This window comes from Monodon monoceros, unplaced genomic scaffold (genome assembly GCF_005190385.1).
Source record: "Monodon monoceros isolate NGI ecotype Baffin Bay Population unplaced genomic scaffold, NGI_Narwhal_1 Super_Scaffold_20, whole genome shotgun sequence".
NCBI lineage: Eukaryota > Metazoa > Chordata > Mammalia > Artiodactyla > Monodontidae > Monodon > Monodon monoceros.
Genome location: NW_021703777.1, coordinates 73,371,790 through 73,398,293, shown reverse-complemented (window position 1 = coordinate 73,398,293; position 26,504 = coordinate 73,371,790). Strand labels below are relative to the sequence as shown.

The 26,504-nt window shown below is 36.9% G+C and overlaps 1 protein-coding gene across 1 annotated transcript in view; it reads right to left on the bottom strand.

The window, feature by feature from the left end:
* SMIM14 (small integral membrane protein 14) overlaps positions 1-26,504 on the bottom strand; it is a 69,573-nt gene that overhangs the window by 33,809 nt on the left and 9,260 nt on the right. The window contains exon 2 of the mRNA XM_029234913.1: positions 9,566-9,675. Coding sequence (XP_029090746.1) covers positions 9,566-9,640 — 75 coding nt within the window. The 5' untranslated portion in view covers positions 9,641-9,675. The remainder of the gene's footprint in view (positions 1-9,565; positions 9,676-26,504) is intronic.

The following is a 26,504-nucleotide window of genomic DNA, read 5'->3' as shown; positions in this document are numbered from 1 at the left end:
CTCTGTGCTGGAATCTCTCCGCTTTGCCCTCCGCACCCCTGTTGCTGTGCTCTCCTCCGCGGCTCCGAAGGTCCCCCGCTCCGCCACCCGCAGTCTCCGCCCGCGAAGGGGCTTCCTAGTGTGTGGACACTTTTCCTCCTTCACAGCTCCCTCCCGCTGGTGCAGGACCCGTCCCTATCCTTCCGTCTCTGTTTATTCTTTTTTCTTTTGCCCTACCCAGTTACGTGGGGGGTTTCTTGCCTTTTGGGAGGTCTGAGGTCTTCTGCCAGCGTTCAGTAGGTGTTCTGTAGGAGTTGTTCCACCTGTAGATGTATTTCTGGTGTATCTGTGGGGAGGAAGATGATCTCCGCGTCTTACTCTTCCATCATCTTCCCAGAAGTCTCCCAAGATATCCGATTTTAATTGAAAGGGACTCACTGTATATTCTTATCCACCTCTTTAAGTCTTCTTAGCCAGTATTTAATGAATAAAACATTAAAGTTCTAATTAGAGTATTAGATTAGGTTAGAAAAATGCCTGTAATGTCAGATAATGCCTCCATTTTTTAATGTTTCTGAACATTCCTGAGACAAACAGAACCTGGCAAACAAATCCTGGCAAAACACTTACCTGGCAAAATACAACTGCATTAAAAACAGTCTTATACCTGTGTAACCCAAGGGTGTAATTAAATCATAGGAAGGAAACATGCCAATAGAATAAGTAAAGCTTTACTTGTCATGAGCACCCCAAAATGGGCATTCTTTGTACTGCAGTCTTACCAACCTTGAACTGAAACACTGTTTATAAGGTATCATTTAAAACACTCCTATAAGAATACAGCGATACAGTCATTTGCTTTAAAAGTCCATATTGCAGATATATTGGGTTGGCCAAAAAGTTCGTTCGTTCTTTTCCGTTAAGATGGCTCTAGTAGCACTTAGTTGTCTTTAACTTCATTCGAAACAATTTTTTTAGATTGTATGTGACAGCTCTCATATCAGCGTGCATTTAAAAAAAGACTTATCAAAACTGGTGAACTTCTGTGTAGCCATTTTAATATTGAAGATGGAAGAAAAAAAGCAACAGTTTCGGCATATTATGCTTTATTATTTCAAGAAAGGTAAAAACGACTGAAATGCAAAAAAAGATTTTGTGCAGTGTATGGAGAAGGTGCTGTGACTGATCAAACATGTCAAAAGTGGTTTGTGAAGTTTTGCGCTGGAGATTTCTCGCTGGACGATGCTCCACAGTCGGGTAGACCAGTTCAAGTTGATAGCGATCAAATTGAAACATTAATTGAGAACAATCAACGTTATACCACGCAGGAGATAGCTGACATACTCAAAATATCCAAATCAAGCACTGAAAATCATCTGCACCAGCTTGGTTACGTTAATCGCTTTGATGTTTGGGTTCTGCGTTAAGTCAAGCAGAAAAAAACCTTCTTGACCATATTTCTGCATTTGAAACGTAATGAAAACGTTCTGTTTTTAAAACAAATTGTGATGGGTGAGGAAAAGTGGATAATGTACAACAATGTGGAACGTAAGAGATGGTGGGGCAAGTGAAATGAACCACCACCAACCACACCAAAGGCCGGTTATCATCCAAAGAAGGTTGGATTGTGTATATGGTGGGATTGCAAGGGAGTCCTCTATTATAAGCTCCTTCCGGAAAACCAAACAATTAATTCCAACAACTACTGCTCCAAATTAGACCAACTGAAAGCAGCACTTGACGAAAAGCATCCAGAATTAGTCAACAGAAAATGCATAATATTCTATCAGGATAACACAAGACCACATGTTTCTTTGATGACCAGGCAAAAATTGTTACAGCTTGGCTGGGAAGTTCTGATTCATCTGCCGTATTCACCAGACATTGAACCTTCAAATTTCCATTTATTTCAGTCTTTACAAAATTCTCTTAATAGAAAAAACTTTCCATTCCCTGGAAGACCGTAAAAGGAACCTGGAACAGTTCTTTGCTCAAAAAGATAACATGTTTTGGAAAGGACTTCCCTGGTGGCGCAGTAGTTAAGAATCCGCCTGCCAATGCAGGGGACGTGGGCTCAAGCCCTGGTCCAGGAAGATTCCACATGCCACGGAGCAACTAAGCCTGCGAGCCACAACTACTGAGCCCACGCGCCACAACGGCTGAAGCCCACACGCCTAGAGCCCGTGCTCCGCAACAGGAGAAGCCACCACAATGAGAAGCCTGTGTACCACAATGAAGAGTAACCCCCACTCACTGCAACTAGAGAAAGCCTGCGCACAGCAATGAAGACCCAACACAGCCAAAAATAAATAAATTTATAAAAAAAACAGTTTTGGGAAGATGGAAGTATGAAGTTGGCTGAAAAATGACAGAAGGTAGTGGAACAAAAGGGTGACTACATCGTTCAATAAAGTTCTTGGTGAAAATGAAAAACGTGTCTCTTATTTTTACTTAAAAACCAAAGGCACTTTTTGGTCAACCCAATACAATAAAATGCATGAAAATCAGATTTATATTCTTTGTACTGGTACAGCTTAGCAGTTAAATAATCAAAATTATTGGTGAGGCAATAGTAAAGAGTTTGAATTACTGTTTATGTCCATTTAGCCTTAGAAGGCATACAAATTTTTAACATGAGAAAAAATTGTACCAATTTAGAAATCAACAAAGGTAAGATGAGAATACAGTCTTATTAAAATTATTAAAAAGCTAAACATGGTAGAATATATTTTCTTTGCAAATCACATAACAGTGCATTCAAAAATTTTATTCTTCAGTGGAAAAAGTCTGTGATTACTAGTTTTTCTATAGAACTGTCCTGCTTATAATATCTCTGAAGATGCTTACAAAGTTTTATTTTTAAGTTAATATTTGAATAGGTAATGTACTCTCATAGTTTTAAAAGGTAAAAATACAGTGAAGAGTCTCTCTCCCCCAGTTTTCTCCTATCCCTCTACCGCCTCCTTGACTGCAAATATAGTGCTTTTTTTAAGGTACCTGAAGGAAACCGACAGGAAGCAGAGCAGATCATGGTACCGAAGAAACAGCGCAGGGCCTGGAGCCAATGCCAAGCTCGAATGTGCCTCTGCCACTCCCTGGCCGGCTCCAATACGTGGGAAAACCTCAGTGTCCTCATTTGTAAAAGGAGGATCGACATCAGAGGATTTCTGTGGGTTTAAAATAGTGCCTACATTCCCTTCAAACTCTCCCCAATATAACCACTGTTATGAATCTGAGATATATTCCTTGGAACCTCTTCTATGCATTTACAAACATTATCCGTCCTACACATACTCTAACCTTAACCTGCAAAGGCATCTCTATGGCTTTCACTAACATTTCTCAGATACTTCTAAAATATGTTTCTTGTTTTATTTCTAATTGTTTTTGCATTCTCTGTTGTTTGGGACATAAACAGTTTGTCCCAGACGTGATGGATTCTCTTTTTTGTCAGTAGTATTCCTGTGTTCAACTGTTTTGGCTTTGAATTAATTTTGTCTGAGATTAAGAGTATCACATTCTTTTGGGACAGCTTCCCCTACACCCCTGCTCCTTTTATCACTTATCTATGAGATTTTGTTTTTCAGTGTCTGTCTCCCTTGATAAATAACAGCATTTAAAAACTTCAACCTGTCTCTATTAATAAGTATAATCCACTCACACATAACATTTTACTTTATGCTTTCTATTAACTATGCTTCTCTTCTTTCTTCCTGCCTGCCTTCAGCTTACTTGGTTTTCCTTTTTCTTTTTTTTTTTTTTTAATAAACCCTAATTCTCCCCCTTATTCAAAGGTTCTCAAATGTGTCAGTACTAGAGCATACGGATATCTGAGAGGCAGTTCTTTGGTTGTTGTGACTGGCTTGTATCCCCCCTAACTTTCAAAGGTCCTGCCACACATGCACTAAGTGAAAAACTTGAGCCTATAATATAATCTAAGTCCATTTCAAAGAAAAACACAAAGTATTTTTTGGATGGTTATACTCGACACAGAATTATCAAGGAATTTAACTGGACTTTCACATTTAAATCAAGGGAAGACTATACTTAGTTTTGTTTATGACTCTACCAAGAATTTGGTGACTTTGAAACTTTACCATTTCAAAAAATCATGTTGCTGGTGGTACTTAAGAACAGCATAACATACTTGTATGGGTCTGCATTTATAGCTATACATTCATAATGACTTTTCATATTAGAAGGATCTAACTATTTCATCTTGTCTTCTAATGTAGCTGTACCTGCGACCACATTGTAGTCCTTTTATTTTCTTCAACTCTTTGCTTGTTTTTCTGTTCATATTTATTAATGAAGGACTAGGCTGGGTGAGCAGTTAGGGTATACAAACAGCTTCCTTTATCAAGAAAGCATGTGGGTAGCTATAACCCTGGAATGTCCCTTCACCATTATCCTGGGATCTCCATTCACCATCACCTTGGAAATTACTTTTGCCTCTCTCATATGCTGGATCTACTGCTTTCTACACTCGAAATCTCTTCTTTCTTGGTTTATGCCTACATCTTGGTGAGAAACAGTTCATCCTCTAGTAACCAGCTAAGAAAAGGCACATGAGGTAAAAATGTTGAAGACTCTCCTCCTATTTGATAGTTTGGTTGGATATAGAATGATGGATTGGTAATAATTTCCATTCAGAATTTAAAGTCACTGTGCTAATGCCTTCCAGTTTTGCTATTGAAAAGTCTAAAAGCCATTTAGACACTTGATCCTTTGTATGCGACCTGTATTTTCAGGAATGGCAAGGCAGCCAGAAACGGTAGAACAAAGTGAGCAAACGGGAACCAGGGGAGTGAAGGGGGACAGATCACATAGGGCCACATAAATTTTGTTTTTTTCCCACTATGAGTGTCATGGGGAACTACTGCAGAATTTTGAGGAAAGGAGGAACATTACCTGACTTATCGGAAATAGATCATTTCAACTCCTGTAGTGAGACTAAAGTTGAAGAAAATGGAGATGGCAAGAGGGTAGAAGCAAGGAGACCAACAAGGAGGCTAATTTCAATAACCTAGGCAAGAGATGATGGTAGGTTAGACCAGGGTGTTTCACTGGAGGTGTGAGAAATGGCTGGATTCTGGATATATATTTTTAAGGTTGAGCCAAAGGGATTTGGTTCTGCATTAGCCATGGGGTTGAAAGAACAGAGTAAAAGATGACACAAAAGCTGTTGCCTGAGCAACCAGAATAATGGAGTGAATAGAGAAGACAGGGAACTCCCTGGCGATCCAGTGATTAGGACTCGGTGCTTTCACTGCTGTGACCCGGGTTCAATCCCTGGTCGGGGAACTAAGCCTCATGGAGTGGCCAAAAGAAAAAAAAAAATAGAGAAGACAGAAGTATAAGGCTGGGGACAAGAAAAGTTCAGTTATGCACACATCAAGTACAAAATGTCTACTATTTGTCCAATTGGAGATGTTGCATCAACAGTTGGATACACAAAAGTCTGGAATTCAGGAGCAGCCGCTTTTTGGCTGGGCTGTTTTGGAGCATGGGCTCGTTTTGGCATTTACATTCCCTTTGATCCTATTCATTTTCCATGCCAGGTTATCCAATGTGAGCCACATAATATTTTTTTAATATGTCCTTTTCTGCTTAAATCACCTAAAACTATTACTTATAGTGAAGAACCTTAACTGAAATCATTACTAAATCAGGAAAATAAATTAGTTTTAAATTGTGAATGAACAGAACTTTATTAAAATGGAAAGGGACTAATGGTAAAATCTTAACTGCTTCTAAGCTGAATATATCCCTTGGCAAAGCCCATCTATTTCCACAGAACAAGCAAAACAAAAATTGCAACCCAACATACAACTAATGAGCTAACCATAAAAAAATCATTAAAATCCTCAAGTTTCCCCAAATGAGTTTCTCTTCCCTCTGGAATCTTCAATACTGCTATCAGCATGTTATACATAAGGGGATCATCCACCAGTAATTTATATTGTGTGAAAATATCCATCATACACAAGAAAATCCAATTTTATTACATAAGGTCAAAAATAATAAAAATTCCAAATTAGAACTTGAAATTAATGACATGGTACGCTATTACAAAGATGAATTAGATGTCCATTTTTAAAAAAATGAGAATAAATCTCTGCACTGTTATCATACTATAACACAGTATTATTGTATCTATGAGCTTCCTAAGCATGCAGACATCTAAATTCTGGTAGTTATAACTAATATAGAAAAATTATACCCTCAGATAAATTGCTTTTAAAACATAGGCTGGGGCTTCCCTGGTGGTGCAGTGGTTAGAATCCGCCTGCCAATGCAGGGGACACAGGTTCGAGCCCTGGTCCAGGAAGATCCCACATGCTGCGGAGCAACTAAGCCCATGTGCCACAACTACTGAGCCTGTGCTCTAGAGCCCATGAGCCACAACTACTGAGCCTGCATGCTACAACTACTGAAGCCTGTGCACCTAGAACCTGTACTCCGCAACAAGAGAAGCCACCGTAATGAGAAGCCCGCGCACCTCAACGAAGAGTAGCCCCCGCTTACCACAACTAGAGAAAGCCCGCGCGCAGCAACAAAAGACCCAACGCAGCCAAAAATAAATAAATAAAATAAATTTAAATAAATAAATAAAATAAAATAAAATATAGGCTGTAGACTTAGAGTTCCACAGGGTAATAAGATAACAGATACTGGGGAAAAAAGGTCCTATAAATTATGAGTAGAAGATAATGGATGCATGAGAGGTAGAAAAGTCTAGTATTGACATATTACAAAAGAATACAACGACGTTTAAATGAAAATACTGATAGTTTTTGTTAGATAACCTTTTTCTGATTATAAGATTTATTATCACAGAAAATACAAGAAAGTATAAAAGAGAAGTCTCAGCCCATATTCCAGAATCCAGAGATAACCACTTTTAACATTTCGGTGTGCTCTCTTCTAGTCTTTCTTCCTATGCACACATGTACATGAAATGGGTGGGTGTGTGGGTGTATGTGTATGTGTACACAAACGCAAGATCTACTAAACGCCATTTGTACATCTTTTTTTTTTTCATTTCATATAACACACACATCTCCCTTGTTTTAAAATATTTTTCAAAGACAACTATTGTAAACAAGATTTTACCATATGAATTTCCATGATATAACCACTGTCCTACTAGTCAACATTAAGGTTGCTTATAAGTTTTTATTACTATAAATAATGCTACAATAAATAGTATTATTCATAAATCTTTGAATTTCTGAATTTAGAGACCATATTTCTAACGATACTTCTTAGGAAAAATGTTTAGAAACCACTTAAATATCAACAATGTAGATATGATCCAAAAATGCTGCTTGATTCTGAATTTAAATAAAAGAAGAAGAAATACACATGAAATAAAAATTAAAAAGCACAATTCAATTCAAACAAACATCTATCAAACTTTGCCAGCAAGTTTCCTTAATGAATCAAATGAGTTTCTCCTCCCTCTGGAATCTTCAATACTGCTATCAGCATGTTATACGTAAGGGGATCATCCATCAGTAATTTATATTGTGTGAAAATATCCACCATACACTAAAAAATGTGGACTTTTAAAAGATCTGTAAAAATCTAAAATCTATTTTCACACAATTACGAAGTATTTCAAACCAAGAATGCTATAAGTAACGTCCCATCAAGCATGAATTAGTGTACCCATTAGAAAAAGAAGAAAAAAGCTAAACATGGCTTCCTTGACAATCTACTAAAGTAAAGTGTACAGGGAATCCTAAAAAAGTAGGGCTTAGTTTTAGTCATCTCTTAAAAAGCAGCAAAGCTAATAGAATAAAGCATGTTAAAAATAAAAAATACTATACTAAGAAATAAAAAGAGGTAGTAGCCCTTATTAAAAACTAATCTACTGGGAAATTTTACCACAACTAAATTACAAGTCTATTTTTTGTTCCTAGTATCAGAGTAATTTGAAAAAAATTTGCCTTATGTTTGATTGAAATAAGACATTAAAAACTATCAGCTCAAACTTCATAAATAAACAGGAGAAAATATTTTTTAAACTCTTCTCAGATTAATCTATTTTTACATCAATTACCAGAGATATGACATTGCCATTTTATTTCTATACTCACAAGAGTCTGATTTAATTTATAAGTTCTTAGTTTGTTTCTATCCCTCTAAGGCATTCTTAAAGATCGTAAGTCCTAGTATATGCTAATTCTCAAAGGAACATCATTCACAATCAATGTACTTCTGATCACTGTACACAGACAATGAGTGAGCAGAAAACTTGCTTATTGAAGTATTCCAGCAAATGTTTGTACCTGCCTTTATTAACTGGCCTATAATAATATACCCCGGTACAAGAGTATTTTAAAACAGCAAAATGTTGTTATAATGTATAACATAATAATAATATACAGTTGACCCTTGAACAACGAAGGGGTTAGGGACGCTAACCCGCCATACAGTTGAAAATCCGCATGTAACTTATAGTCAGCCCTCAGTAAACGCAATTCCTCCAAATATGCAGTTCTACATCCTTGAATTCAACTAACTGCAGATGGTGTAGTACTGCAGTATTTACTATTGAAAAAAAATCCGCATGTAAGTGGACCCTGAGAGTTCAAACCTATGCTGTTCAAGGGTCAATTGTACTTTATTGTTAATAATGGTCAAATGTTTCCTTTGTATATAAAAAGTATAAAGTATAGTACATAAACAGCCCTGTATTTAAGCTTTAGAAGTCTATAAAGGAGCTTCCCTGGTGGCGCAGTGGCTGAGAGACCGCCTGCCGATGCAGGGGACACAGGTTCATGCCCCGGTCCGGGAAGATCCCACATGCCGCGGAGCAGCTAGGCCCATGAGCCATGGCCGCTGAGCCTGCGCGTCCAGAGCCTGGGCTCCACAACGGGAGAGGCCACAACAGTGAGAGGCCCACGTACAGCAAAAAAAAAAAAAAAAAGTCTATAAAAACCTACAGTTGAAATCTCACTACACTCAAAGATTTCTGTTGTTCAGAAATCTGCCTCTGTCAAATAATTGATTTGGATCTGGAAATAAACTATATAGAGATTTTTATTGTCATGCCATTTGTTGGAGTAGGATTTGATTTGAACTATATCATAAGAGGAAGTGTGACTTCATAGCAGTTTATCAGGTAAACAAGCTCCGTATAGCCAAAAATCATATGCATTAATACAGAACAGAGGACTTCCCTGGCGGTCCAGTGGTTAAGACTCCGCACTTCAATGCCGGGAGTGTCGGTTCGATCCCTGGTCAGGGAACTAAGATCCCACGTGCCACATGGTGTGGCCAAAAAAAAAAAAATGCGGAACAGAAAAGCCTCTACACAAATGTGTTTCCCACCCATGATGGTGAATTTCGCCAACAAACATCTACCATAAATAAAGACAGCAATCTGTTTTTATCTCTAATAAAAGAACTGCTGGCAAGCATTTTAACCATTATGGCTTAAACCACTGTGGAATTTCAATTATGAAATAATTTTTAGTGCCCATCAGATGAAAATCTTCCAATAAACAACATGCTCCCAAAAACAAGACAGAGCGGTACAGTTCAGTTCTGAATAGGACTGTTCTGTTCATCTCACCAGATTGATCAGCCTTCTCATCGCATGTTCATGAGAGCAAACACATTCACAGGGATCGAATCCACCTTCTGCCATGATTACCCAGCTTGATTTAACTTGACTGTTTAAATCTAGGAGGAAGGAAAAAATATCATAAGACTACTATTCAGAATTACTCTTTCTCTTGAACTATGAAGAATTCATGTATGTATAGATTCATAATAGTTTTCTTAAATTAAGTATAGTTCATATTTATTAATGACTTAAATCTATGAATTTATTACTAATATTATATGAATTATGAATCTATACAAATGATTGGCTACCACTTTACCATCAAACTGATTTCCTGTAAATGCAAATGTCTTCAGATACTCTATACTGGCCCCATCTGTGAAGATGATGATACTAGAGCCCTACTCTGCTTAATTACCAAATCCTTAAACTTTGTTAGCCCCAGTACTGCTATGGACTGAATGTGTCCCCACTAAAATTCGTATGTTGAAGCCTTAATCCCAAGGGGATGGTATTTGGAGGCAGGGCCTTTGGAAGGTAATGAGGTCATGAGAGTGGAGCCCTTATAAATGTGATTAGTGCCCTTAAAGAAGAGACTGATATCTCTCTCTCTTTAACATGTGAAGATACAGCAAGAAGGCATCCATCTACAAAGTAGGAAGAGATTCCTCACCAGACTCTGAATCTGCCAACACCTTGATCACGGGCCTCCCAGAATCCAGAACTGTGAGAAATAAATGTTTGTTGTTTAAGCCAGAGGTCCCCAACCCCCGGGACGGCTATTGGTCCACGCCCTGTTAGGAACCAGGCCGCATGGCAGGAGGTGAGTGGCCGGTGAGTGAGCTAAGCTTCGTCTGCCGCTCCCCATGGCTCACATTACCACCTGAACCATCCCTCCCCACCCCCCGTGGAAAAATTATCTTCCATGAAATTGGTCCCTGGTGCAAAAAGGTTGGGGACCACTGGTTTACGCCACTCAGTCTGTGCTATTTTACTATAACAGCCTAAGCTGACTATGGCAACTTTGCAGCCTTTATCCTACCAAGAAAGCCCTCTAAAAGAAAAAAATGAGTTATCTAAAATGATACCAATGTGGGGGGCAGGAAGGGCATGAATTTACATGAATGAACATGATAAAAGCCAGGATATAGCTGGGAAGATTTTGAAAAATAAGAGTAACAAGATGGAGTACTACAGATATTTAAGATGGAATAGGCAATCAATGGAACTCGTAAATTAACTTAAAAGACCTTCATTCATTCAAAAAATATTTAGCACCTGTGCTAGGCATTAGCAATATAAAAGTGAGCAAAAACTGATACAGTCTTTACCCTAAGGGTGTTCACATTCTGATAGTGGAGACAGATATTAATCTAAATATTTTAAAAATTATAAATGCAAACTTGTAAATGTTATAAAAGATAAATGGACCAAAAGACTGGAAAAAACAACACACAGAATGAGAGAAAATATTTGCAAATCATATATCTGACAATGGCTTAATGTCCAGACTACATAAAGAACCCCTCTAACTCAATAACAAAAGCAACTCAATTTAAAAATGGACAAAGGGGGCTTCCCTGGTGGTGCAGTGGTTGAGAATCCACCTGCCAATGCAGGGGACACGGGTTCGAGCCCTGGTCCAGGAAGATCCCACATGCCACGGAGCAAGTAAGCCCGTGTGCTACAACTACTGAGCCTGTGCTCTAGAGCCTGCGAGCCATAAGTACTGAGCCCATGTAACACAACTACTTACGCCCACGCACCTAGAGCCCGTGATCCACAACAAGAAGCCACCGCAATAAGAAGCCTGCGCACCACATCAAAGAGTAGCCCCTGCTCGCCAAAACTAGAGAAAGCCCACGTGCAGCAACGAAGACACAATGCAGGGCTTCCCTGGTGGCGCGGTGGTTAAGAATCCGCCTGCCAATGCAGGGGACACGGGTTCAAGCCCTGTTCCAGGAAGATCCCACATGCCGCAGAGCAACTAAGCCCGTGTGCCACAACTACTGAGCCTGTGCTCTAGAGCCCGCGAGCCCCAACTACTGAGCTCATGCACCACAACTACTGAAGCCCGCACATCCAGAGCCCGTGCTCTGCAACAAGAGAAGCCACCGCAATGAGAAGCCCGCGCACTGCAACGAACAGTAGTAGCCCCCACTCGCCGCAACTAGAGAAAGCCCGCGGACACCCAACGAAGACCCAACACAGCCATAAATAAATAATTTAAAACAAAACAAAACACAATGAGATATCACTTCACACCTATTAGGGTGACTTTAATTTTTTATATTTATTTATTTATTTTTGACTTTAATTTTAAAAAAGGAAATAAATAATGTGGAGAAATTAGAAACCTCCTAAATGGCCTTTCAGGAAAACAGTTTGATGGGTCCTGAAGTTAAGCATAAGAATTATCAATGACCCAACAATTCCACTTCTAGGTATTTATCTCCAAAGATTTGAAAACAGGGACTCAAACAGATACTTGTATGCTAAGTGTTCATAACAGCATTATTCACAACAGCCAAAAAGTAGAAACAACTCACATGTCCATTAACTGATGAATGGATAAACAAAATGCAGTATATACATACAATGGAATATTATTCAGTCATAAAAATTAGTGAAGTTCTGATACACAGATGAGCCTTGAAAACATTATGCTAAGTGAAATAAGTAGACACAAAAGGACTCATATGATCCCACTCATATGAAATATCTAGAATAGGCAAATTCATATAGACAAAGTAGAATTGTGGTTGCCAGGACCTGGAGGAGAGCAGAATGGGGAGTTATTGCTTAATAAGTAATAACTTAAGAGTTTGGTGTGATAAAGTTTTAGAAACAGATAGTGGAGATAGTTGTACAATGCTGTGAATGTAATGCCACTAAATTACAGACTTCAAAAAATGGTTAAAAAGGTGAAATTTATGTATGTTTTATCACAATAAAAAAAATCATTGTGGTTGTCTAGGACTGAGGGGCTTGAGGAGAAATGGGGAATGACTGCTTAATTGGTACAGGCTTTCCTCTCGAGTGAAGAAAATGTTCTAAAACTTATTATGGTGATGGTCACACAACTCCATGAATGTACTAAAAACCACTGTACACTTTAAACGGTGCACTGTGTGGTATGTGAATATCTCAATAAAGCTCTTACTTTAAAAAAAAAGATAAAAGGTGCCTATAGAGTATATACACGTTCTAAACTTATCTAGGGAGTTAGGAAGATTTTACTAAAGAAGTTAATGCTGAGTTGAAAGTGGAAGGATGCACTGGAATACAATAAGGTAAGGTGGAAGTGGAAGGTATGGGGATCTAGGGCTGGAGGCATTCTAGACACAAAGTAAAGAGCAGTGCAAGACCCTGTAGTGAGTAAGAGTATAACCTGATGAAGGAACTGAAAGAAAGCCGCGACGTGCTGGAATTCAGACAGCAATCCAGACAACAAGAAGAGTGGTCTGAAATGAAACCAGAGAGGTCAATGGGCCAGGCCACACACAGCTTTCCAGGCGATGTTGAAGATTAGGGCTTCATCCAAAGATCAATGTGAAGTCCATAAGGTTTAATGCCTGTGTGTTTTTAAAAGATCACCTTGGTTGCACTATGGAAAACTGACAGTAAAGAAGCTAAAGTCAACATAGGGAGCCTAGTCAAAATGCTCCTTCAATAGGTCAGTGATGATGACGTCCATTATAGAAATTTATAGGTTGAGGACAGCACATCAAATCACTGGGGGGGAAGACAAGTTATTCCATAAATGGCATTGGGGAAAGCTGACTCCTTACCCTCATTCCTTATACCAAAACAAATTCTAGATGTATGAGTGATTTTTTTAAATGAGGTCACACACAGAAATAGTCAACTAGAGCAATGGATCAGAAAAGAATGCTGACAAACTGACGCCATGATTTTAGCAGAATGTATAATGTGTAAAGGTGCTGTTTTATTTTAGTTATTTATTTTTTGAATATTTATAAAAGTTATTCTTCAAATATTTACTATTGTTATATCTATATACGTCTTACTTAGATTTTTATAACAATTTCTTTGAGATAAATCACATACTATACAGTTCAGACACTGAAAGTGTACTAATCAATATTTAGTGTATTCACAGAACTGTGCAACCATCACCACAATTTTAGAACATTTCATCACTCCAAAATAAGACCTATACCCATTAGCAATCACTCCTCACTTCCCTCTCTTCCTCCCAGCCCTAGTTAACCACTAACCTGCTTTCTGTCTCCATGAATTTGCCTATTACAAACAATTCATATAAATGGAATCATATATGTTCCTTTGTTATTTGAATATTTTAAGCAAGAATTACTTATTTGTTATTTATGGACAAGAAAATTAACGTCATTTATTCCAGAAAACATGAACTTCAAAGGACTACTGTGTTGTACATATGACACAGGTGTAATAATCTGAAATATAGTTTTCTGTGAGAGATTACATATCCAAAGGTTTGATTTTATACATATTGTCACTCTGAAAAATTTCCTAGTTTACTGTCTGAAATTTCTTAGTAAAAATCAGAGCCAAAATCTTCAGCTGTGTTTCTAAAATGGTGCTATTTTAAACCATGGACTATTTAGAATTTAGAATATGATAAAGGTGCCATCTTAAACCATAACTATTCAGAAATGGTGGAATAGTTGTCTATTTTTTTAAACTAAAGTATGATGCATACAAAAGGACTGGAAGAAAATACATCAAACTTAATGAGTGGTTAGCTCTGGGGGAGAGAATATAATTTGGGGGACAGCCATTCATTTTGTCAATTTTTAAACATTTCTTATAACGACTATGTACTTATATATTAAAACTTTTAAAATATGGAAAAAATTTAATTAAAAAAGTCACAAATGTATAACTACAAGAAGACCACTGGGATACATGTAGAAGAACATAAATCCAAGAACCTATAAAGGATCAATCATTTTGACAGCCAAAAATGATATCCAGTTTCTATAAGCCAAAAATATACTGTAAAATAAAAAGACAACTTTAAAAAAAAAAAAACTTCAACACATCTCAGGGTTAATTTCCTTAATTTACAGATAACTGAAAAATCAATATGAAAACGGCAATCTAACAGAAAAAAAGGAGCAAAGAGCATGTTCACAGGAAAACAGAGCCAATAAGCAAATACAAAATGGAAGACGTGCAAATCTAAACATCACTTTTATCAGAAAATTGGAAAATTTATGTAGATAACTTAGATATCCATATCCAAATAAGCATGCAAAATTTTTGTATAAGAATGGTCACTGCAACACTTTTTATAAGAGCAAAAAATGGTAATTCTAAGTGTTTATTTATGTAGCTCTAATTAAATAAACAATAGTATGAGTACCTGAAATCCTATACAGCTGTTAAAAAGAATGAGTCAAATTTCTATGTGATGATTTGGGGAAACATCCAAGATACACTGAGGTGAAATCTAGTTGCAGAACAGTCAGGGAAACCCTACTTCCCATCTAATATCTTCTTGCCTGAGTTAAGGGCAGGTGGGATTGGAAGGGGAAGGAAGTGGAGTTGCAGGCTACCTAAGCTGGAGAGTTTTACTCTCCAGAAGGTAGGAAATACCAAACACAAACTCTGACTACTTCACAGTTTTGTCTGAGGCCACTCTGTGTCCACACTTTTTTTTTTAATTGATAAGCCTTCATGTTAGACAACTGACTGTACATACCCAACACAGAAAACCCTGAAAAAATATATAATTTACCCTTATATGTAGATAAAGCTCACCCCTGAAAGTCTTTCTCAATTGTTTTTTCAAACTGTCCATAAGGAAACAAGGGCTCAGACTGTGCTGGGTGTGGACATATGCAAGTGTCCACTTACAGATACTGGTCCTTCCTCCCTCTCAATGCCTTGCCAGGCCACTAAAATGTTGGTTGAAATTAAAAGATACAGTCCTAAGTTTTTTTTAAATAAAATTCAAGTACTAAAATGCCCAATGTCTATCCAGTTCTATAGCCCCTGGACACAGAAATGCAAAGTACTAGCAAACTGACTTTTATAAAGGGAGACTTGTTTTTATCAACCATAAAAATTGTAAAACAGCTATTTTAAGTCTCTTTTTAATCCATTTGACTTACAAAATTAGATTCCACCACTACCACCGCCCCCCCCCAAAAAAAATACAGCTTGAAGGCAGGAACCTATTTTAGTCATCACTCTGTCTCTAAACACCTCCCTCATTGCTTAAGCCATAGCAATGAATAAATATTTTTGAATTTTGGACAATGTTTTTTTCTCTGTATCTATATATGCCAGGAACATGTATATCAGCTAGAATTTAAAGTATCTGTTGGTCTTAATTAGCCTCCAGTAAAATGAGAAAACGCATTTATAAACAGGATATTGCTCAATAGTGCTATGCTTCTGTGGAACTTTCTGCATGTAAACTTGAGCTGTTTTAGGTACTATACAGTTTTCAGTTAATAGTTTCCACTTTAAAATTACTTTTTAAAAAAACAGAATGGAAAGTCTCTTTTGGCTCGGACCTCAGAGCAAGTGTCAGTGCACACCACCAGCTAAGCACTAGAGCAAAAAACTCACCCAATCCCACCCCACATTTAAATCCTTTGGTGTCCAAAGACATTAAGAAGCTGCTCTATCCTGAGTAAGACAAAACCGGGTTACTGAGTCAGAATTCTGGTAAATCAGCCTAGAAGAGGCTTTTGATAGGAAGTAACTTAAAACAATGCTTTTGCTTTTCATGTTTCAGAGGAGTTATTCACCTCCTCGATATATACCCCTAATGTGAGAACAATGCTAAATAATGTCAAAGACATGGGTCTGACCCTTGAAGACAACCAGCTTTATTCCAATTGGTCACAAAAGGCCTAAGTCATAAAAATAAGAATAGTGCACTGAAAAAGTTCAAAATAATCCTGGAGAGGAGAGAGGGAAGTAAATACGGGCATAGAAGAAATAAAACTGGCCTTGAGTTGATAATTATTGAAGTTGAGTGATAGGTACAGGAGAGCTTTTATACATTTCTACTTTTTTCTGTTTTAAGATTTTCCATAATAAGTAGTTAACTTATCAGTATTTTCCCAGTATAATGAATATTTGTGATAGCAATCTGACTCTGGGGGTAGATTAAGCAACAGTTTACAGATGACTTTCTACGCAGCATAAAGGACAAAATACATCTAAAGCTCTCAAACCATCCACTCCTAAACAACTCTTAGCACAGGAAAGCAGTAAAATAATCCACTCTGTATCTTGGGAGGGCAAATGCAATTAATTCCCCATATCCCTCAGATCCAGGTCATTTCTTCCTTCAACTACAACTAACAAACCTTTCCTGGTAGAGTTCAGCTGTAATAAGACAGTTGAGTCATCCTGTTTCTGTATGTGCTGAAGGAATTTTCCAGTGCTGTTAACCAATTTATTACCTGCCAGTAGAACCTTAAACTCTCCAGCTCATGCTGGGTGGGTTTAACCTACCTTATTTCATCTTTGGGGAGTCAAACTTAACTGCCTATTTATAACTTTGGAAAAGGTGGAAAAGTAGATACTGTAGTTCTACTACTGTGTTTTCTAGGATTGTGCCATGGAACTGCATGCTTATTATATACAGGATTGATTCCTTGGGAAATAAAGTTCTCAAAAGTGGCTCTTGATTAGGCCAAATACTCTTAGTAGCAAATATTTGTAAAACAGCAACATTACCAGTGTTATATATTTAGTATCAGTGGTATCCCTAGAAGCACAGAGAGTAAAATGACAAATGCCAACCTTCCCATTCCTCTCTCCCCAATTCTACTCCCTTTCTCAAGAGGTACCATAGTTAACAGCCAGGTGTGAATACTTTCAGGTCTTTTTATATGTATTTATACCCATCATTTTGGTAGGTTTTATGAGATCATATTATACATGTTCTGCAACTTGCTTTTTTATAACATAAAAAGTCTTGGAGACCTTCCAATATATAAAGCTCGACTTCATTCTTTTTAATGGTTACATAACACTCCAAAACACAAATATACAATTTTAGCATTCCTTTAGTAGAGATAACTTAGGGCCTTTCCAACATTTTTGTTAACATAATGTTGCAACAAACATCTTTGTGCCCATATTTTTGTAGGACTAAGTACAAAAAAATGAAATCTCTAGGTCTAAGGGCATTCACAAAAAGCCTTTACCAATTTTATTTCTATCAATAGCACATAGTACATATCACGAATTGCATAGCATCGTAATTACATATATTATTACTATCACTAATAGTACAATAATATATGGCTATAACATTAAAAAAATGTTTTGCCAGAATGTCAGACCCCCAAAATATGTCTCATTGCTTTTATTTTCTATCTAATGAGGCTGCACATCTTTTCAAGTTTATTGGCATCTATATTTCTTCTTTTTCAAACTCTTTTTGTCTAGTTGATTTTAGGAGCTCTTTATATTATTGAGTATTAGTCCATTATGTCATAGTAAGATTGAGAACTTGTTATACATTATTTGCTTCCCTTTGTTCTAGATGGCTCCAAAGCCAGATTTATAAGGGTCTATTTTGACAAATTTTTCTATTTAAATATCTATCAGACTATTAGCTAAAAAGTTAACAGAACTGCAAATCACAGAATAGATCTAAAATCATAAGAGAGCAATTGGAAATAACATCCAATGACAATGTGAAATATTAATTGGAGAGTATTTTCATTTTCTTTAATGCTTTAACTTACTTCTTCCAAGGACAAGCTAGAAGAACTGAAGGATAAACATAAACCCTGGATTTTTTTCTTTGACACTTTTACTTCAGCTTTTATTTTAGAGCTATTTGTTGTTGCCATAGGTGTTAAGGACTAACATGAAGTTAAAAAAAAAGTCTTCCAGGGCTTCCCTGGTGGCACAGTGGTTGAGAGTCTGCTTGCCGATGCAGGGGACACGGGTTCGTGCCCCGGTCCGGGAAGACCCCACATGCCACGGAGCGGCTGGGCCCGTGAGCCATGGCCGCTGAGCCTGTGCGTCCAGAGCCTGTGCTCCGCAACGGGAGAGGCCACAACAATGAGAGGCCCGCGTATAGAAAAAAAAAAAAAAAAAAGTCTTCCAGCCATTAAAGACTTAGGGGGGAAAGCATTAACACATTTGTATGTGTGCAAGTTCATCTTGGTTCCTCTTACAGAAGTAAACATTTGGTTTGGGATATATCTTTGTAAGAAGCTGTTATCTCCTAAGTTTCTTTTTAAAAATAAATTATGCCTTTTTAAAAGAAAGTATTTTACAAATACCTAGGGGTAACAAAAATTCCCAAAATATAATGTCAACATAGGTTTCAAGATTATAAAAGTAATTTTCAAATGGGTTGAAATGGGTTTTTTGTAACACATTGCAAAATAGTAAATATTTTAAAAGTACTTTTAACATAAAATGCTTGGGAGAATCAGTCATGAATTTTTAAAGCAAATAATCCTAGATTATTGCTAGATTATGCTAGATTAACCCACAATAGTTCTCACATTAATTTGGAATGGAACTACCATTACATGACTTTTACCTAAAATAGCCTTGTTTACTTCTTGCTTTACCAACAGCTAGCAAATTTCCTTATCATATACGTAGGTAAATGTAACAGAAGGAGGAGAAAGTTTTAAAAGAATACAACAGGACTATGAATGATGTGGTCATGAGATCTGAATAAAAGACAAAACCCTGAAGATGATTAAAAATGAAGGGCCAGTAAGCAAAATGGTAAATAAATCTCTTAAGTCTATGAGACAAAAGAGTTAAAATAGCCAAGAAAGTCTCTAAAAAATATTTAAAATAGGTAAAGACCAAAGAAAAGATAATTCCCAAAAGAGGCGCTACAGCTAATTAACAAACATTTTAAATGGTCACCCTAAGTAAATCAAATAAATGCAAATTAAAATATAAACTTTGGGGACTTCCCTGGTGGTCCAGTCCAGTGGTTAAGATTCCATGCTCCCCATGCAAGGGGCCCATGTTCGATCCCTGGTCAGAGAACTAAGATCCCATACCGCAACTAAGCCCACGAGCCACAACTACTACGCCCGTGTACTCCAGAGCCTGCGTGCCGCAACTAGAGAAGCCTGCTCACCACAACAAAGAGCCTGTGCGCCGCAGCGAAGACCCAGAGCAGCCAAAAAGGAATAAATTTTTTAAAAAATTCACTTCTAAAAAAAATGTAAACTTTCACCTAAAAGAAAAACACCAAAAAAGTACCATGAAAATTCAGTCATACATTGCTAGTCCTACAGTTAACATCTACAACCCTTCAGGGATTTGGCAATATGTATCAAGAACTATAAAAACGTTCTTATTAATGATGTGTGTTATCTGTGGTTTGCTTTAAAATACTCTCACAGAGGGAGGGGAAAGTAGGAGGGAAAGGGACAAATCTTCCTTATAGAATTCCAATTAATATTAGATTTATCACCCTCTAGGAGGTGAAGCTTAACCCTCACTCACCCTTGAACATGGACTAGACTTAGTGACTCACTTCTAAAGAACAGAATTCAGAAGAAGGTAACTTTATAGTAGAGAAACCTAGCAAACCCTATCTTAACCAAAAGATCAAGGTAAACATCATGTTATGTCATGTTGATATCACATACCCTTTGACATGATGTGATGAGAAGGGCATTTCACCTCTGTGGTATTCTTCCCCAAAACCATAATACCAAATCTCATCATGAGAAAAATCAAACCCAAATTGAGGGGAATTCTACAAAATATCTAACCAATACTCCTCAAAACTGTCAAGGACATTAAAAAAACAAAACAACAACAACAAAAAAAACAAGGAAAGCCTACAAAACAGAGGAGACAAAGCAGACTACCACTACTTCCAGGTGATCCTAGGAAAGTCCTTATAAATGATAAAAAGAAATAGATTAGGACTTCCCTGGTGGTCCAGAGGTTAAGAGTCTGAGCTTCCAATGCAGGGGGCACCAGTTTGGGGAACTAAGATCCCACATGCACAGCACGCCAAAAAAAAAAAAAAAAAAAAATCAGCACTGACATTTTACTTAAGTTAGTAATACTGGGTAATGTACTATTTTTGTTTTTTTGTCTTTTGTTTTAGCCATGCCGCATGGGAGGCAGGACCGTAGTTCCCCGACCAGGGATCGAACCCGTGCCCTCTGCAGTGGAAGCGTGGAGTCTTAACCACTGGACCGTCAAGCCCTTGGTAATATACTATTAATTCCACAAACATTCATTGTTCTCCAGAAACTTTAGGGGATCGCCCTCAAAGAAATTCTACCAAGAAATTTATAAATTAATTTTGATTAGAGGCAGAGTACTGTGTATTAGGCATTTCTGTTTTTCCATGCAAGCATTCAAAACAATAAAATGTCAGCTTATCCTCTACACATCTCAGATCCAATCGTCCCTTAAAAAAAAAAAAATCAAAAAACGAGCAATCAGTTCTAAGAACCCAGAAATACTGCAGCTTGATTTTTCCTTTATTTTTCTCAAGGTTGAATTATAAAAATATGTACCCTTATTTAACCTCCCTACTCTTGCCAACCTCTCATTTCCTCTTGTCTTCAATAAGGGTTAGTTCCCTGCTCCAGCTTCCAAGGGCAATATAACTAAGAAATTCATATCCTTCATAAGAAATGAGTCAGAAACCCAGTATGCTCAACGTGAAATTCTTGTAGTTACGGGGAAAAAAGTATGTAAAATTACTATGTGTCTAGAATTTAAACCTAGGGAAGAAGTATTCTACATTAAATCGATTATACTTGGTTCTGTTAAGGTTATCAGATGTTTTTTCTTCTTGTTTTCCTAATTTTCTATACATTTTACTTTTTAAATCAAATCACATATTTACATATGGGTACATAAATTTGTACGTATATGTAAACACTTACATACACATGTAAACAAAAGATTCTATCCAAAATAAATACTAAAGGTTGATGCCGAACTTCCTTGCATTAATAACTCACAGATAAATTTTCTTCTCTGGATGCTTGCGAACGGTTTAAAACCATAAGAATTTAGGGGAAAAAAAAAAGAATTTAGTATTAAAAAATAATTATATAACTGGTTGCCTCTCGAAGAGAGCCTAAACATTCAGGGGACAGAAGTAGTAAAGAAACTTTTCACTGTATACTGCTTTGTGTCTTCTGAATTACTCAAAAAATATTAACTTTTAAAAAGAATAACCTTAGAGTAAGCGTCTTGTTCTTCCCATACCAGAACCATTAGCTCTAGGGACAAATAATTACATTTCAATTTTTCTCTTGAACTGAACATGCTAAATTATTTCAACCCTCCATCTGACCTTCCATCATCACTGAATTTCTTGGTTAGAATTAATATATACAAAAAGGTATTCTAAACTCTGTAAGTGAATGTGTTACAAAATAAACCAAATCCCATTATCGGTGAGAAATGACCAAGTATATAAACAGACCATACAATGGATACTTCTAAAGTCAACCTTTGCCCTAAATCTGGGTAATCGTTCTTTGTAAAATCAGTTTTCAATGTTTTACCTTTTGCTTCCTCTACTCATTCTCTGGTGGAAGCTTTAACAATTAAGAGAATCAAAATACTGAAACAACAGAGTATATATCACAAACTACTAATGTTGTTATGTTTTGGTAATGTTTGGTAAATTGAGTTTAAAATAAAAGCAAATGGGAATATTTTTTGGGGGGGAATTCATTTTTAAATTCATTTTAAAAATACACATGAAACAAGGAAAATAAAAGAAAACAGATGAAGATAAGACTAGTTTTCTTTCAGGTTTTTTCCCAAGGCACATTCAGAATCAAAGACGTCTGGATACATACTATAGCTGGAAGGCAGAAAAAAGAGGGTGGAGGGAGGAGAGAGATAAGAGATAATATTACAACCCAGTAAATAGGAAATCAATTCTTTTTTCTAGAATTTTCTGAATATACCAACCATATATATATTTATATATCAAAACTTGAATTACAAATAAATGAGGATGGGATCAACATTTTAATAAATGGTCCCTAGGAAAATCTGCTAGCAATTAAGAAGGAAAAAAAACATCAGTGATTCCAGAAGACAATTTAGGTGAATATTTATTTGGCCTCTAGTGGAAGAATTTCCTAAAGATACACACAATGAAAAATATCAACAAACTTACAACATAAAAATGTGTGCATAAAAAAATTCTCAAATACAATTAAAAGAGCCAAAGAATTAAAAAAAAACATTCCATTAATATGACAAGCAAAGACATCTTAATAACATGGAGCATATACAAACAGTTTCTTAAAGTGGAGACTGCATTTGAGATCACAAGCTATAACTTTTACGGCAATACGAATCCAGAAGTCAAAAAATGTTCATGTCCTGTGAATAACTCCACTTCTAAGGTTCTTTCATTTAAAAAAAATCTGAGGGACTTCCCTGGCAGTCCAGTGGTTAAGACTCACACTTTCACTGCAGCGGGTGCGGGTTTGATCCCTGGTCAGGGAACTAAGATCCCGCATGCCGTGCAGCACAACCAAAAAAATTTTTTAAATTTAAAAATCTGAAATACAAAGATTTATGTACTAACATGGTTATCATAGCTTTATCATAGTGAAAAATTGGGACAATCTAAATTTCTGGTTAAAAGGAAATATTTAAATTATGACACATACTGTGAAGTATTATGCAGCCAAATGTTTCATTTTCTTTCATGACGACATGGGGAAATAAACACGACACAAAAGTATATTAAATAGGATATAAAAATAAGCAAAGCACATGCACATATTTAAAAAGCACAGGGTCTTCCCTGGTGGCGCAGTGGTTGAGAGTCCGCCTGCCGATGCAGGGGACACGGGTTCGTGCCCCGGTCCGGGAAGATCCTACACGCCGTGGAGCGGCTAGGCCCGTGAGCCATGGCCCCTGAGCCTGCGCGTCCGGAGCCTGTGCTCGCAACGGGAGAGGCCACAACAGTGAGAGGCCCGCATACCGCAAAACAAAAAAAAAAACACACTCAAAAAAGTTGAAAGAAAACATACCAAAACTATCATTGGGTATCTCTGGGTGACAGGATTTTTAGTTTTCATTTTGTATATTTTATCTTTCAATATCATATAATGATTATATATTAACTCTTGTAAATCAGGAAAAATGTTGGATGCAGCAAAACTAAGGAAAACTCAGATTTTTCAATAAATAAGTGGTAAAAAGTAAATAAAACTTTTAAGAGATGGCAGGGATACGCTTACAGTTGAAGAAATTTAAGAGATTAACAATCAAATGCCACGTAGAGACCTTGTCTGAACCCTGATTCAAACTAACCTAGCAAAAGGACAATTGTGAAACAACCAAGAACTTCGAACACTGACTGGATTAAATGTTATTTAGGAATTACTAATTTTTTTTTAACATTACAAAGTCAATTGACACATGTGAAAAGAGTCATTATCTCTGAGAGATCTCACTATGTATTTCCAGTTAAAAGAGATTTTATGCCTGGAATCCAGTTGAAAATAATCATCCAAAGGGGGAGGTATGGATGAAATAAAACAGCCATAAGCTGAATAACTGTTGAAGCCAGTTGATGGGTACATACGGATGCATGATACTATTCTACCTTTTAGTACCAAAATTTTCAAACATACTTAAGTTTTTTAGAAATACATTTTTATAGACAAACAAAACAAAAACTCTTCTTTCTCCCCACCAAACATAGGGCCCATCTCGAGAAAGTAGGGATAACCAAACCTAACTCAAGGTCAGAGAATGAAAACTATCTTTCTACCGTAATTTTAAGAAGGTGATTTATGATAAAATCACTCTTCCAAATAGCCAAATCTTTACAGTGATCAAGAACAGTATCAAAACTCTTCCCATTTAAAATTAAAAACAGGGACTTCCCTGGTGATGCAGTGGTTAGGACTTCGCCTTCCAGTGCAGGGGGCGGTGCGGGTTCGATCCCTGGTCGGGGAGCTACAATCACACATGCCTCACGGGCAAAAAACCAAAACATAAAACAGAAGCAATATTGTAACAAAATTTAATAAAGACTTTAAAAATGGTCCACATCAAAAACAAAAATCTTAAAAAATAATAAAAAATAAAAACCCAGAGCAAGGGCAAAATACAGAGTAATAATTTAGAATGCATGCAATTTGTTTTTATAAGACAGAAAATAGAGATGCTGGTCAGTGAAATGGGGAACTCAGAAGAAGCATTCTATGCATTTTTATCTAAAAGGCGTCAATGTTATTGATTAAAGCTCCAAAGTTATAAAACCAAGAAAGTGAAACATATGTGCCAGAAACTGCTGGAACTGCCCCCCAGACATTCAGGGAGACTACACTTGAGTTTGCTGTCTATTTTTAATCTTATTCCCAATTATATCAAAGGGGTAATTACCTCTAAAAAATATTTTTTTTCTATAAATAGCTTTCTGATCCCAAGTTTTTACCCAGTAGCCAATTAGAAAACTGATTAACCAAATGAGCAGAGCTATCCCAAAACTCTGGCTACCTTTCATATTAAACAGGGAGAACAAAATATTTGCCTATCAATTTCAGTAATACTATCATCACTGTACTATGTACTAATATGCTATAATTAGTTGTTGGGATTACTTTTAACAACTGACTCAACATCTCAATGCAATAAGGTGTTCAAATTCACTCATATACAATACTTTTTTGTAACATATTCATTTGTTTTATTCTTTTTATCAGAAATGGACCTCAATCAAACATAGCCATACCTAATAATAGTTTATATTTGCCTGTAGCTTTCTAACTACTTTCGTATCTTAACAACAGCCCTTCCGACAAAGTCAAAGCAGGAAAATTATCTGTTTTAAAACGAGGAAAATAGGTTCAGATAAGCTAGCAATTTGACCATGATCACACATCCATCCAGTATGAGCCAGATCTTGGACAGGAAGTCACAATGTAAATTCCTGACCAAGACTCATTCCACATCTGTCAGATATGACCAATCATGCTAGGTATATTTGTTTCACTCTTGTAAACACAACTTTAGAGCAGTACAGAAATGAGATAACCATCAACTAACTTCCTAATACTTCTTACTAGTGACATACTTTTCTCTTAAACTACATTTGCATCTCTGATTCTCTGATGGGAAGAGGGCAAGGAAAGGATGCAGACTCAAGTTCAAATCAGTCAACTGCTTTTGTTAAAAAATGCTAAAGCTATGCCTGGGAAGTTAAAGTCACTTTTAAAAATTAAATGTTGAAATAAACCCTATTATGTACCTTAAATACCATAATTCTTTATGCTTAGGAGTTAAGACTTACTGAATTCTATCATGACAAATTTTTATTTTTATTTATTTTTTTAATTTTTATTTATTTTTTTAGTTGTTTTGGGTCTTTGTTGCTGCACACAGGCTTTCTCTAGCTGCAGCAAACAGGGGCTACTCTTCATTGCAGTGCATGGGCTTCTCATTGTGGTGGCTTCTCTTGCTGTGGAGCACAGGCTCTAGGCACACGGGCTTCAATAGTTGCAGTGCGTGGGCTCAGCAGTTGTGGCTTGTGGACTCTAGAGCGCAGGCTCAGTAGTTGTGGCACACGGGCTTAGTTGCTCCGTGGCATGTGGGATCTTCCCGGACCAGGGCTCGAACCCGTGTCCCCTGCATTGGCAGGCGGATTCTTAACCACTGCACCACCAGGGAAGTCCCTATCATGACAAATTTTTAAAATTCACATTAATAGCCAAGCAATTACAGTAACAAATTCCTTATAATACTCCCAAATTGATCCAATAGGGTGACCCTATATTGTTTGTAAACAAAGAATGTTGCCTACCATTCCAGTTCTATAATGATCAAATCATTAGCCACAACCATTGCTGACCTATAAGTACACACTGAAAGAATTTAGGATGAAGCATTCTGTGTTTTGGATTTATGGGCCCCTAGATAGTCAAAAATGCATATCTAAGGAAGAGTTCCAATGACCCCAGATTCT